A 15308-nucleotide genomic window follows, 5' to 3' on the forward strand; every position below is an offset into this window, starting at 1 on the left:
GTGCGCTTCTTGCACAGCTCACTGATTTCGTTGCTGCTGAGGCATTTTCATAGGGCAGTTTATAATATTTTATCGACCGTCCTCGGATCGTGATGCTCCTCGTCCGAAATGTTGTTCTCTGTTTGAAAAATTAATTGGCAATCATAGTTACAAGGGGTACGTCAAAGGATATGCTTACTGCGACGCAGAAAAAAGTCTTGCAATACCGGCCGGCGCAACTCGCATTGGCTTGGTCAATAACATTCTTGCCATTGGCGTGGCGAAGGGGCGTTTTATGCTCGTTTGTTTACAATTTGTTTGGAATGTGTGATCTGTGTTCTACGTCGCTGTCGCGTCGCTGATAAAACCAATTGTGCTTGCAACTTTCATTTCCAAATCATGCATGGCGTCATCATCAATTGCTGAGAACAATTGAGTTAGTGAATAAGCGATAAGCGGTTGTTGAGTCGTTCAACTAAAATGGTTAAATAGTGTCGCTGCTTGCATTTGCAAACGATCCGCGCTAACAAATTCCAAACAATAAAAAAATTGTTTATTTTATCATACTTTTAAAACTCTGTGCTTTGATTCTAGGATATTTTAAAAAATCTGTGCATCGATTCAGAAAATTAAGAAAATAAATATTTTACGCGGAGCTGTGATATTTTTTTTCTTATCACGAGTATTGTTTTCGCACACGCGTTCGATGTCGCGATTTATGTTTTTGTTTTTGTGTCTGGAGACTTTTGTTGCCCTATCTGTACTCTGCGTGTGGACACCACTCACGTGAATCACAATCAGATACACTGATAACACACGGATAATGGATAGTGTGAAGATTGTTAAACCGCCAAGTAATGTTTCTGTTAATCACTTCATAATGCCACAAATGAGAAAAACGTGTTCGCATAGGTTTTTTTTCCCGCTCTTGCCTTATGTTTATGCACCACGGGAATAAAATATCAGACCATTTTCATTCGCGGATTGCCAAACATCTTGTCAATTGTGCCAGCGTGTTGTATGTGTGAATTACGAGCGCCAGATATTTGAAGGGGGTTGGGGTGACACACGTGAAGAATGCGTGAAGAAATCGTCCTCCCCGGGAGTATGCCCCTCGACGTTTTGAATTGTTTTCGCAAATATTATTTAAGCTTTCAAAACACTCACAGCATCACAATTTTATAACTCTCATAAACAATCGGTGGCGCGGAATCACACGCGAACTAATACGGGCTCAGTACAGACTCTCTGTTGTTTTTTCTTCAACACCGCGACGGTGATATCCTTGCTCTACAAGGATATCGATTTTTCCACCCCGACTTAGGCGTCGTCCATTTTTGGGTGGTTTATGCCAAAAAGATAATTCAGCTTTCTTACCAGCAATTTATGGCACTTCCGATGTCCACATCCACAACGGCTGGCCAGCGGGTTGTTTGCGCAAAACACAAACCTTAATTTGTTACGCGATCGTACATTCCCGAAAATTACAAAGAAAGTTTGTTTGCGACGTTCGTTTTACGCCGCGATGTGGAAGTCTGTTTCGGACGCAAATCGCAAAACCACTGGCGACAGATTAGGTGCATCGATGGTCTGCGGGTAGTGTTGTGAAAATCGGCTCTTTTTGACCGGAGCGGACTCCGGCTCCTAAAGGAGCGGAGCGAGCTGGCTAGATCCAAAAAGTGTTGAACGACATTATCGCCCAATCGAAAAATTCGGATACTGTTCGGACCTCTCACTCGAAATTTGCACTTTCCTTCTTGCCTCCACTCGCACAAGGGTAAGCAATACCTTTCAACAAAGCAGCGAAGAAGAACACGGGCAAAACAAATACGGCACAAAGTTTTTTTTAACCCACTTGACCGCGCGGCAGTGTACATCCTAAAGTCATTGTTTTGGATGTGTAATATTCAATTTAGTCTCCAAAAACCGCATGATCACGTTATTGGGACCGCTCCTTTTCGCTCCTTTCACTTCTTTCGATCCTTTTCGCGCCTTTACGCTCTGTTATGAGCTGGTTGCAGAACGCAGGTGGAATGTGTGAAAACCGATAAGATGGTCATACAACACAATAGAACGAGACATTCGATAACGTTGTGAAAACTCAGCACCGCACGGACAAAGCAAATTATCGATGTAATGATGATCGTATCAGGGAGCGCGATGAAAAGAGCGCATCAAGCGAAAGGAGTGAAAGAAGCAAAAGGACCCGAGTAACAAGAATATCCATGTTGCGCTATGAAAGGGGCGTTTTTCATGGTATCATCGGGCTCCTGATGGAACCTGCGAAATATGTAGGTTGCGTGACAAAAACGACGTGACGCGATGTTTTTTATACAATGCGCGATGTTTTAATGGAGGCGATGTTTTCAATATACATATTGTCATCATATACAAAGGAAAATTCCCAAGTCGTAATTTTATATTAAACGAACATTTTTTATTCAAATATATTTAAGCACTTTACAAACCGTTTGTTCACTTGGAGCCGCAAGCTTGGGACCGCAAAAATCAGCCATCTCCTTGCACCAAACTTTAATTCCACCGATGACACCGCGGTTGAGCTTCTGGTGCCGCTGCTGCTCGCGTTGAACTTTGGAAGAGAAAATGAACAAAAATTAGCATAGTTTGGATTCTTTCTGATTATAATTCATCTCAATAACGTTTACTTACCGAATATTAACGAAAACTGCCGTTATATTACTCTTTTCTTCACATTTTTGGTGAACTGCAATTTCACTCTGCAAGCGGTGGCAAAATCAAAACAACTCTGTTGACAACAGGCAAAACTGCCCAAGGCCTATAAAGCTGTAGGTTGGTTTACTTTGGATTGTTGACATTTGGTTCAAATTCATAAATGATTGTCAAAATAATATTTTATTTTTTCTTCATCGCTTGGTAATTATGAGCAGTGTTTGAAGTGATGATTGATATAAAACTGAACACATTGATTCTTTTTGATGCTCAATATTTGAATCTGGTTCACTTATTTCACTTTCAGTCACTCAAAAAAGTGTTTTTCAATTCTCCACCACACTTCTACGAATGAAAGTAATAGCTCGGTAGAATACCCATGTTTTTGACTTAATATTTTGTTTCTTTACATTATGAATCAAGATGAATCATGGTATGAGTGATGTATAGCGATTGTTTTGGTTTTTCGCATTCGCTGTAATCAATTAAGCCGTACACAAAGAACATCATAGCGTTACGTTGTCGATAGACGGCTGTGCGAGCGATCGTTCTTACTCTCGCAACTGCTCAAGATAAAACAAGTGCAGTGCTAATTTTCAACCTATTGATCGAGTATATACGCTGAAGCAAGAAGTTCAAAAACTTCCTGCGAAGTTTGATGTCGCCTGAGAAGCGCGAGAGAAAGTCCCTTGCTGCGTTTAACGCAGCAATACATAGAAAATACTGACAGTTAAAAAAATGGTTTTCATGGACATTTCATAAAACTCATTTTTTAAGTGCCTTCATCGTAGTCATGGTTAAGTTTTGATATGAATCAATTTTCCGATTCAACTTCAGGGTTTTTTGTGGTTTGAAAAGTTTAACGACATTTACCAAACCTACCCTGTTTAATGCGCCTTGGTCCGAACCTGTCCGTGTTGCAGTGCCATCTGCAAGTATGGGTCCATCAGGGGTGGGATGAGGAAATTCCTCCTGATGCATCGCTTCGTCGCGGTGTTTTGTTCGCGATGTTGTGCTACCGCTTGCAAGTATAGACTCGCGGAGAGGAGCACTGGGGTAGCACTTTCATCGCCCGGGCGTTTTGTATGGAAAAAGTTGCACCTAAACCCGCCGTCGCGCAACTTTGTTTGTCGGGGAACGAAAGGAGCGAAAGGAGCGAAAAGAGCGAGAATGTCGTGCAACTGTTTTTGGAGCTAGCTTTGCTCACAAATGAGGAGCGATGTTTTCGCTCCTTTCGAGGAGCGGAGCGAGGTTCCCAGCTCTGTCGCTCCTTTCTCAACACTATCTGCGGGACTGCTGTTCGTGTCGCGAAATTGCGTAAATGACGTTATTCCACTGACTGGCAACACTGGCACTGTTGTTGTATTTCATTTTACAAAAGAATAGCAAAATATCACTCGACACAGCCGCCTTGAATCAGTACAACTTAGGTGAGATTTGTTTTAAACAATTGACAATGTTTTATACTTCCGTGTCTTTATTATTTCAGAAATAATATCGTCATGAAGTATATAAGAAGTCGAGAAGAGTAAGAGAAATGAAAATGCAGTCAAATTATTCAACGAATTCGGCACCTACCAATAACGCTGGTACTATGGGCTGGTGGACAACAAATTCACAAACCCCATGGGTGATTTCAGCAAATGAACAACAAACTGGAACATGTCGCGAATATCAGCCAATGCTACAAACAAATACGTCCTCGTAAGTACCATTGCTTTTTGACGACTAAACTCAGATGACACCCCTTGAAATTGAAAACCCTTCATTTTGTACTGATAGGAATCCACGAGGATTAAGTTGGTATACTCCACCTGCGCTGGCGTATCCTGCTGCACCAGTACAGTCAACTACATCAGCTTTGCACGAGAGATGTTTGGCTCCGGCCGACACTACCACAATGCAGTTGAACGAAAGGGGAGAACTTGAGGAGGTTGTCATTAAAGACGGTCAAGTGTTTCGAATCAGCTTTGTGGATGAACCGATGCCAGCCGAACCTAGCGAAGTGCCATACGAAACGGAAACTTTGCCTTCCATAGCGACCGAACTGTCGCTACTGATGGATAACAGTAAATTTCTAGAAAGTGCCATTCCAGTGAACGAACTTGACCAAACCTCTTCCCGCGATTGGATTAATTACGACGAATTGCCTTTGCTGAGTCAGCATGTGCAGTCAGTTTCATCGAGCACTAATCAGCTGACGCAACAGTTTTCTGCTCCCGCTTCTGGTTGCATGTCGACCGCTATGCGAAGCCAAGATTCGACGTATGACGAAAATCATAATAATCTCTGCGAAAGTAGCTCCACTGTACAAAACCTGCATTGTGCGCGTTCGCTAAATTTTAGCAACTACTGTGTGGAGTGTGAAAAATTCCTACCAACGGCCGAGGCACTTGGTGCTCACATGGAGTCGAACCATCGACTCATAGACGAAGCTACTAATTACGAAATCGGTGGAGAATTTGGTTGGTCCTCAGCCCTCAACAACCAAACCAACAACGAAAACGAAACTAGACCATTTATTTGCACCATATGTTCTTTAACGTTTCCTCTGGAAGAAAGTTTCCAGCGACACAATCTTTACGTGCATGGGCGGGCAAGCAATCGATCAAGCAGTAAACGATGAGGTTTATCATGTTTGAGGTTATTTTTTTTCCTCAATTTTTATTTTATTTCTCTTGTTTCAATACCACCAACGTGAAATCATGTGCAGTTAGTAAAATGAATATGATTTCTTAAACTGATTTCTATCATTAGAATGTGATTACTCTTTGTGATTGTAACGTGATGCAACAGGATACAACAAATTACAAACAACAAATATGAACGTGAAATAAAACGTTACCATTGGTTTAGTTGCATACTGTAAAAGTTGATTTAGTGTATAAATAAAAAGAAAACAAAGAAACTATCGGTGTAAATTCTAAATGAAATGTTTGCTATGTTTGAGAAATCAATTGAAATTCCATCACACAAACATCCGTTCGAAAAAGGCCTCTGGAGTTGGCAACACTGTCCTGAAAGGGATTTTGTTTTGATGTCATTCGATAGGTATATCTATAAGATGTAGACACCTTTGTCATCCGATGCAGCTCTTCGGATTGTAATTGTAAATGCAATGAGGTGAAAAAATAGTAAATCTACAAGTGATTACATTTACAACGTTGCAGAAAATAACGTGTGGTGCGAACATGCCAGTAATGATTCATCGGAAGTTACTGAAACCTGGTGAATGCTACTAATCCGTCTGGCTTTCATGGTTGTTTCCACTCATCCGCACATCCTTCGATTGAGGCAGTGCATTGTTCCAGGTCGATTAACAATCGTCAAAATAAAAACACGAACTTCCCAACGGGTTTACAGCCGTCGTACGCTGGTGCCCCTTGGTTGAAGGTGTTGTTGACCAGTGAAAACATCTGTAACTTAGCTAGGGGGATTACTGTCTCCTTTTCGAGCTAGTGAAGGAACATCCTTGGAAACGAAATTGCATTCGGTTGTGGCAAGCGACGACGTGCCGTCGATGAGGTAAGTGTGATCAAGTGTGAGGCATGTTGGAAATAGTCGTTGATTGTATCGGAATTGCTTTTTTTATTGGGGGTAATATTCCACCCACCCTGCTTTCGAAAGCTCGGAAAATGTGTTAAAGAACAACTAATCTCACCTCGCATGCAATCGTAATGAATATGTAATGAGATGGTTGAACCTTTTATGTTCATCGGTGCATGGCATGCTGTTTTTCTCCAGTCCACACTGATATTGCGGACGGAAGAAAGGCGAATTATTTTGCTCCAGTGTTACGAAAGAATCGTTCGGTTCGAAGGACGTTATCGTTATGCTATTTGGAGGGTATAACATTTGTACAAAAGCAAACAAGGCAAAGTATAAGTAAGTTAGAAATGAATTCTTGACCGGTGCATACCGTTTTTATGCAAAATCTCAATAATCTCTGTGTGTTTTGATGGAGTGGGAAAAACCAACCTCTGTGGTAGGATAGTACGCAGTTGAAGTAAGAACAGATATGCAAAGCCAAGAATGTACGAGAGAGGTTGCCGATGGAGAAATGGAATGTCACGTTTTTTCCTCCTTCTACCCCATTTTACAGTCTCAGCTTGGAAGACAGTCCATTGTCGGACAATAGAATGGATATATCGGAGACTACGACATCGCAAGACTCTTCGCCCCCACCGCAGGCAAACACTCCCGATTATTCCCCGGTCGATGATACGGGTGGCGTCATGGAGCCTTCCACAAACATCACCAATACCGATACCACACTTGGCAATGGCACCAGTGAGGCGACGACGATGGAGCCAACCGACATGCATAAAATGTCGCTTAACGACAATATTGCCGTCACGGTGCCCGCGGCTGTAGAGGGTGGAGCGAGTCGGCCCTCACCACGCGTAACATCCTCTTCGACCGGGCTAACGCCGGTCAGCAACCATCCGCTGATGATGTCACCGACCGGCTCCGACTCGGACGTGTCAGAGTTCATCGTGCCGGTCAGAGGGAAGCCTGCGATACGCAACTACTATCACTATCCGGACGTGGTGCCAGCGAGTGAGCAGCCGTTGCGTCTTGCGAGTCCATATTCGAGCCGGCGCAATGTGGAGCCGAACGACAAGGAAAACGATGGTGCCAATGAAAAAGGGACGCCATTGACCACGGTCACAGTGGCGTCGGGGGTACGTCGTGCTGTGAAAACTTCACCGGCTAAGCGAACGATGGCACGCGTAGGTACGAACAAGAAGCAGCAGTACGGAAAATCCACCACGACGGCCGCCACCTCTACGCTGGACGTTATTAATAATGCCATCCATCGGGGCACTGAGGAGGCGTCGAACGGTTCCTCCAACGGACACCGCCGGGTGGAGGCGATGGGTTCCGATTTTTTCACTAGCGACTCCGAACCGGAACCGGAGGAAGATGTATCTCTGTTTCAAGCGTCCGTGGCACCGACATTTCAGTCCGTTGCCCTACGACCTTCGTCTCCACCAGGGCAGGCACAACAATCCAAATCCATCTCGCCACGGCTACACCAACGTCGAAAAGTTCCGCTGCCGAGCGATCTGCTGGTGGACGATGTGAGCTCGCTAGAGGAAACCCTCTCGAATCAGAGTGTGGACGAGTTGCAGCAGAATCTTGTCTCGCTTAGTCCCTCTTCTTCGATACTGGACGATAACGGGTTCAACGTGGACATCGACGAAGATTTCCTCGATCTTCCCGGCACGCCAAAAGCTACACAGTTGCAGCAGCAACAGCTGCTTGACTGTCCAGTGGATGCTACCGCACTCGCTGGATCATCTTTGCCACAGTACACGGCACGCGAGGAAGCCCGCGACATTCGCAACTGGCAGAAGATTACGCTTCCGGATGGGAAAACGCGCGAAATCGACATGAAAGTGATCGAACCGTACAAGTGCGTGCTGTCGCATGGTGGTTATCTGCAGGCCGGTGGCCACAATGCGATCGTGGTGTTCAGTGCCTGCCACTTGCCGGATCGTTCCCGTGCAGACTACCACTATGTGATGAACAATCTGTTCTTGTACGTCGTAAAAACGCTCGAGCAGCTAGTGACGGAGGATTACGTGCTCATCTACCTACACGGTGGATCCAGCCGGGGCAATGTTCCTCCATTTCCGTGGCTGAAAAAGTAAGCATCACGATGAGAAGACTGTACCGACAGTCTTATTTGTATCGGTCCTTACGGTCATCTCTTTTCTTTTGTTAGATGTTATCAGCTACTAGATCGTCGACTGAGGAAAAGCTTGCGAAATCTTTACATGGTCCATCCGACATTCTGGTTAAAGTCGGTCGTCTGGATGGCACGTCCTTTCATTAGGTAGGTAAAAAAAAGCCAAAGTTACGATACGATTCTTAATGATTTTTAAATTTCTTCTATTTTAGTTCTAAATTTTGGCGCAAGTTGGTCTACGTGCGATCGCTGGAGGAACTTTACAAACTCGTTCCGGTGGAGAAAGCGGCCGTCCCGGACAAGGTAAAACATTACAATGCGCGGTAGAAAGGTGGATTTCCCGCTCGACTATAGGTATGACGCATCGGATAAGAAGAATAATCGTGGATGGTGGACATTTCCTAGCACTTTCAGTATTTAAATGAAACATTGGGTATATCGTGCATTTAATTTTGCGTGTGTATTGAATGAAAGGAGTTGATCTTCTGTCAACATACACTTGTACTCGGTCGGTCGTATTATAATTGCAATAAGTTGATCTCCTTTTGTTGCACTATTTCATGGATATCTATTTAAAACTACATTTCATTAGAAGCGATCGGATTGCATATTGTCGTGCGAATCTAGAAACGTGCTATAAGAAGAATCAATGAAACGTGTAGGTATATGCAGTGGACGATGAACGTAATATGGTAGCTAAGTAGAATGATGGAATCTCTGTGTGTAGTGTTATAGCGAGATAGTAATCGTGGGAGCATAGTCGCGACCGCATAGACCACGAGGTGTGTCACGAGCAATCAAACAGCTGGTATAGAATATAATTCGACATTATTACAACTAGCGCTAGGGTGGACAGCTGAACGTTTTCATGTTGTGCACACAAATCAGATCGAAACTTTCAGGGCTTAGGAAACGAACTAAACGGTTCGCAACAAAAGAGGAGTTGTCTTTGTGTTGCTCCATCGGATGCATATCGAACCCCGGCATACCGGTTACTACTCGCATTCTTATCGTGACTTGAACGTGTTGTGACAGGCATCTTGCTGTTCAGGCTAGTAGTTGAATCATTAATTTAGGCTTAGTTTTCTCATATCCATACGTGTTTGGTTCTAGTAGCAAATGAAGACTTTTTCGGATGATGATCATAAAAGACTGCTTTATCAATAATTTTCATTTTCCAGTGAAATTATTTAACTTTAAAAATCATGGGGCTGTTTGTATTATTTTTTTTGTTCGCGCATATCTAATCTACCATTACCAAAAGATTCCCCCCAAATGGGGCGAAAAAGAACTGCCTGATCGTTTATATCATAGGAAATCTATCGGTGTCTCGTAGTAGTGATAAGGATGAAAACGGAATAGGAGCGGTGTGAAATATATAATAACTGATTTTTTCAGACAACAGGACCTAAAGCAATGAGCCAACAATAATACCATGTTATGGAAAAACAAAGGACAGACAGGTGACTTTGGCAGTTTTGACGAAAGAAAAGCGAGACCATGCACTTGTGTTCGCTTTTTCTCATTGAAGAAATGGGCAGACGGATATATACGACTAAACGATTACGTGGCAGAGTAATCAAACAACGAGAATAGAATAGTTTTCAGATGATTAAAAACACCTATTTAATGCGATATTACAAAGGCAGTTAATATGGTTTGTATATGCAATATACACATCTGGAATATTAAAAAGAATGTACATTCCGGCGCAAATGTACTGTTGTCAGCATATTTGAATCGTACAGGGAAATTAATATGATTATTTGAAGCAACGTTGAAGTATTGTTAAAGCACCAACCAACCGGTTAGGAACGATAGGGAAACGAGAGCTAAAACAAAAATTGGTATTTGTTTTCCATTTTGTATGAAACATCGATGAAAGTAAGAACAAAATCAACTAGTACAAACCATAGCTCGGGTCGTGAGATATATTTTGCACAGCTTCTTGGTTGACCTGGGGAGCGTATTTTCAACCGTTTCTTCCATGCAATGACGGATCGTTTTCGCGTAGCACAGCCCTCCATGATCCATTCGCCTACGCTCGCAGATTACTTAAGTTAATCCACTGAAATAAAGGGAACTATGGAGGAGAGACGATTATAAAACTATTAAAGACAGAGATTATATATTCTAAATGCTAAATATATTGTGAATAGTAGTTGACACACGTGAAACAACATAAAGATGTTATAGCAAATCATATGTTATGCTACGATCTCAACCGGGAGCAAAACCATGTAATGAACGAATTGGAAAAATAAAACTCCATACCTGTAGTGTGATTGTTGTGTTGGGTGTTTACTTTGTGTGCTACTGAGAACAATAGCTTTTTATAATTTCATTATTTATTTTTGAATAATACAAACATTTTTGAATAATAAATAAACTTTTATTTATTTGCCATTTTCTAAAGATTATAATTGGATATTTTTTTATGTATGAAGTTTAATCATATTCTGAGGACTTTTAAATGTTCTTAAGACTGCCAACTTTAAAGTTGTTATATGAGGCAATTATGTTTTTTAAATGTCCGTAGCCATAACCCTTTCCAGCTGCAGCGTGATCCGAATCGGTCATGGGAATTCGATTCATAACGAAGGCTGCTGTCCAATGCCAACGACGGTTAAGTGTGTCTACACATGGGATGAAAAAAAAACATATATACTGGACCAAGAAAGATTATGCAAATGAGTTATCCGAGGACGTGAAGATCTCGGCGTCCAGTGACTGGTCAGTAATGGTCAGCAAGCATCCTTGTGTTGTCCATTTAGAAGGATGGAGGATTTTCCGTTGGAATATTTTTTTTCTAAAAAAGAGTCTTATGATTCCCTAGGGAAATATTTGCTCTCAACGAACTCTCCCAAGCCCAGTCTTGAAATAATAAGCAGAATGTTTTAAAATACGAAGTTATATGTAGTTCATATGGAGAACATTTTTTTCATAACCAACTTACAGGGTTCTAAAAAACTCCTTGTAACTTTTTAAAGATTGATTATCCAACTGAAATAATTGTTAAAAATTAAGAAAAATACTCAGCAAGGCGGATAAAATGCTCATAAAAGATTGATTGTAGCGTGAAAGCGTGCCGCGCAGCATGGCATCCGATGATGTTGTGAGGCTTGGCAAAGATAGACAGCGAAACGTTCGCTCGCGCTCCCAAACCGCGGGGAGCTTCGAAAGAGGCAGCACAAACGATCGCCGGTTCGATGCTAAACGTTTACGCAAATGGTCGGGTACGCTTTTCTTATCGCGTGCCGATAAAAGATTCGCGATATGAGCTATGGAAAGCAAATTGATTTTTATGACGCGTTTCAAATTTTAACAATGTAGAACTAATTTTATGGCCTGCGTTGGGGAACCAGTATACAAAGTTGTACGAATGCGGTTGTCGAGCTTAAATGATGCGGAGTGGGTTGAAATGGGTTATCGCGATCGAGATTGTTGGAATGGTGATTTAAAAATAAAACGATGAGATTTTCTTTAGGGATTGGAAAAGGGGTATAAATAATACACAACGGTGATTTTCGTGAGTGATTCTACGTCTACTTCAAGGATGTGTCATGCAAAGTATTATGAATTGAGTTAATCACGGAGGACAAAAAAAACTGCCAAGGAAAAAGAGCTCGAAAAGAGTTGATCAATGAAGGTTTAAATATCAACAAATTTTTATCGATATTTTATACTAAAGTTATGAATAAAATACCTTCACAATTTTCTAAGCAAAAGTTTGCAATTACTAGGAAATCTTTCTCAAGCTAAGTTAAAAAAAGAAAATTTAACAATTTCTTCATGGTTTTCTTATCATATATGCTCTCCACCCCTAAAGATATCCTCAGGCAAATAGGCCATTCGCAGAGCCTCCAGCGGAAGACGTGTAATAAGTCTTACCGTTCAACAACAACCGCCTTCACTTGTCCTAGCTGTTTGTTGCCTTTACCGAGTGCAATTTTCTTTTAATTGTACGTCTTTCAACGATAGCTCTTCAATTACGCGGGATCTGTTCTGTGAGGTCGTGTTTAGTTAAAATCAGAAAGTAAAGTGAAAAGCTCCATCAGAGTGGTTTTCTTATTCAGCACTCAACACGTATTTTATTAAAGTTCTTTTATCCTGGAAAATCCAAGATAATTTTTATATCGCGCAAAATGCTTATTTATCGACCCAATTTAATTAGCATTAACTTTAAATGGAACGATTGATTGTTATAATGCCAAAGGTCCGCGCTGCACGTACCGCAAGAATATGCAGTGCTTGGAGTGTTCTGCGATCTGGTTGGGAAATAAACGCTATCACCTCCCACTACGTTTCGTCACATCCCGCAGGAAGCCGGCGGACGTTGATAAATCGGCTAAAAGCGTCCGTTGGATAGGGATGCACACAAATGACGGGGACAAAAAGGGTAGTAAATGACGCGATTCTCACGCGTTCAGTGAGCCCGATGAGTTCCTGGCGCGGATGATTACTTGTCCGCATGTCCGTTGATATATGATCGATGCGTTGCCTACGGAACGGTACGTGGACTCGCGCGGGGATGCAATAATAGCCTGCCCTCGAAGAGTGGAGCTTCGGGTTCGATCGGCCAGCACCAAGATTCTGCCAACAAGATGGGGTTTCTTTTTATCATCGATAATTGTTGTTTACAGCCATCACATTTCATCCGGAGGCAGCAATGACACAAACAACCGAAAGTGTCTTGCGGCTCAGGATGGTGGGCATCGCCAGCCAGGCTGCCGTCATCCGGGACTGCATGACCGGAGAGAAAGAAATGAAAGGTGATGACTAGGGTTAACTGCAAATTGAATTGCAAACCATGCGTGGATGCGTGCAGAGATGTTCCGCTAAGTAAAAGCTATTCGATGACGAAGAACGTAAACAGGATTTGTGCGCGGGTGGTTTGTTCTCTGCGCGATACGTCGTTAAAGTTACCATCATCGTGTATTTAGAATTGGTTGCGTTGGGTGAAGTGTTTCTTTCCGAAAGCAATTGACTCGAGTTGGATACATTTTATGTGTCAAATTCACCCACAATTTTGAAGTGGTGTATTTGTCATGCGGTCGTGTTACGGCGTTTAGTTTACCCAAAGTTTATTAGGAAGCATAACAGTTCATTGATTGAAAATCTCTGATGTTGTGGGGCAGACTAGTTATTTTAAAATTAGACTTATATGATGAAGTATTATTGTATTAATAAATTTCATATTGGCTAAATCGTAATTTTGGTTGTTTGACAACATGCTTATAACTCCTAGTATTTAGTAAACTCCGATTTAAAAAATATAAGCTAACCTCAAAAGGGTTATTGCATTAAATAATTTTGTCAATTTATTCAAACTGTTTCCAACCGCAGCGCACTTGCAAGCGCTAATCTTATTTTCAGCTGAACGTTTTTCACAAACTATATTAAACAAATAAATTCTAGTGCGAAAGGAAAACTTGAAAAAATAGTTGATATAAATAAATTAATTTTCGAGTACAAAACTACCTTAAGTTTTTGAAGTAATCATCGCAAATTAAATAGAGCTTGTTATACTATCTAAAATATGGAACTCAAGTCAAGAAGTTACGTAATTAGTAAAGGCAGAGTTATTTGGTTGTTGATCTTAGCAAAATGGTTCATTTTAAACATAATGGACCACTCCACAAAGTTATATAATAAAAAGAATAATTTGCAAGGAAAAACATAACCTTTACTAGACATGTCAATGGCTCTCGCATGCTATTCGACAATAGCCTTAGATTTAAAAAATGGACAATGGTCAAGCAAAAAGTAAGGGTTTAATTAAAAGGTAGGAAATTAACTATCATCTTCAATCACCGAGAGAACCCTTTGTTCCGAATCATAGGAAATAATAAAAATCCTTTCTCTCTCCATACAGCCCTTTCTTCCTTTGATGCATTGCGTCACCTTGAAAAATGTTTTGTCGGGAAACTCGCAGTCGATGGTAGTTGCACAGTTTTCCAAATCAATTTTTTTGTCATTAAATTTTGCCTTCCGCTCACCCGTTGAGGATAATGCTTCCCTATGGTGAAGTTAAACAGAAGAGCTCAAATCAGCAGGCACATATCCATGCTTTTATTTAGCCAAAGAGTTGTTACCCTCTCTGCCGCCAGTTATTTGTCCACTTCCTTGTGCCAACCCTTGGAATAAGCAAGAAAAGAACGTATCCCTTCAGGGAGAGATGAGAAACGAGTCCAAGCTTTAGCCCTTCATCGGAGATAGTTAAAAATTGAACGTGCGCTCGGTAGCAGAAGAATAAATAATTACCTATCCCCGATAGGGTGTTCAGATTTCATCCAGTAAAAGAAATAAAAAAAAAACCATAGACCCGGTACTCCCGTCTACCAAACGTGGCTATTTCCTTGTATTTTAACCCCTTGGTTTTATTGTAGAAATAGTGTCGCTTTCTTCGCACCCTTCTTCGGGGTTTCTTCGCGTGTCCAAGGACATAGGACGATCCCTATCATCATGTCCAAGGATGGAAAATATACCCGAGGAGAGTGTTGGTTTAAAAAAAAGTCCACTGCTTGAAAACTGACACGTCCAGCACGGACAGAAAACCCATCCTTTAATTGTCCGCTTCATTTTTCGCACTGGACAATGGGGTGTGGGGATCCTGCGAAAGAATGAGCGAGTTGAAGGCCCGGGGGAAGATGTTCCTGTTCCTTTTTTTTATTTTTGGTTGTTAATTCCTCCTCTAGTCAAGCAATGTCCGTCCGTTTTCTTCGGACAAGAGAAGGTGAACGGACGGACCCTAGAAAGGATAACTATCTGAAAGGGTTAGATCTTCGACTGGACACAACATCGCTGGACATCGCTTTGGTTCGGAGAAGCGGTGTGTAATCTTCACATAGTGATTGCTTAGGACCTTTTTTTTTAGTTTTCAGGCTCTTCCCATTACGCAAATGTCCTTTCCCGTGAAGGATGACCCTCGGGGTTTGCGGAC

The 15308-nt window shown here is 41.8% G+C and overlaps 2 protein-coding genes across 2 annotated transcripts; both read left to right on the forward strand.

Moving 5' to 3' along the window:
- Positions 1–4458: 4458 nt before the first annotated feature.
- LOC131281421 (uncharacterized) lies at positions 4459–5318 on the forward strand. Its single transcript, XM_058310751.1, has one exon. It carries the CDS (start codon positions 4571–4573, stop codon positions 5294–5296), a length of 726 nt encoding a protein of 241 aa, XP_058166734.1. The 5' UTR covers positions 4459–4570; the 3' UTR covers positions 5297–5318.
- Positions 5319–5802: 484 nt separating this feature from the next.
- On the forward strand, positions 5803–10039 carry LOC131283095 (protein prune homolog 2). The gene is made up of 4 exons (XM_058312661.1): positions 5803–6195; positions 6773–8323; positions 8402–8512; positions 8578–10039. The coding sequence occupies exons 1-4, from the start codon at positions 6191–6193 to the stop codon at positions 8690–8692; spliced, it is 1782 nt and encodes a 593-aa protein (XP_058168644.1). The 5' UTR covers positions 5803–6190; the 3' UTR covers positions 8693–10039.
- The last annotated feature ends 5269 nt before the right edge of the window (positions 10040–15308 follow it).

The sequence above is a fragment of the Anopheles ziemanni genome, chromosome 2 (assembly GCF_943734765.1).
Source record: "Anopheles ziemanni chromosome 2, idAnoZiCoDA_A2_x.2, whole genome shotgun sequence".
Lineage (NCBI taxonomy): Eukaryota > Metazoa > Arthropoda > Insecta > Diptera > Culicidae > Anopheles > Anopheles ziemanni.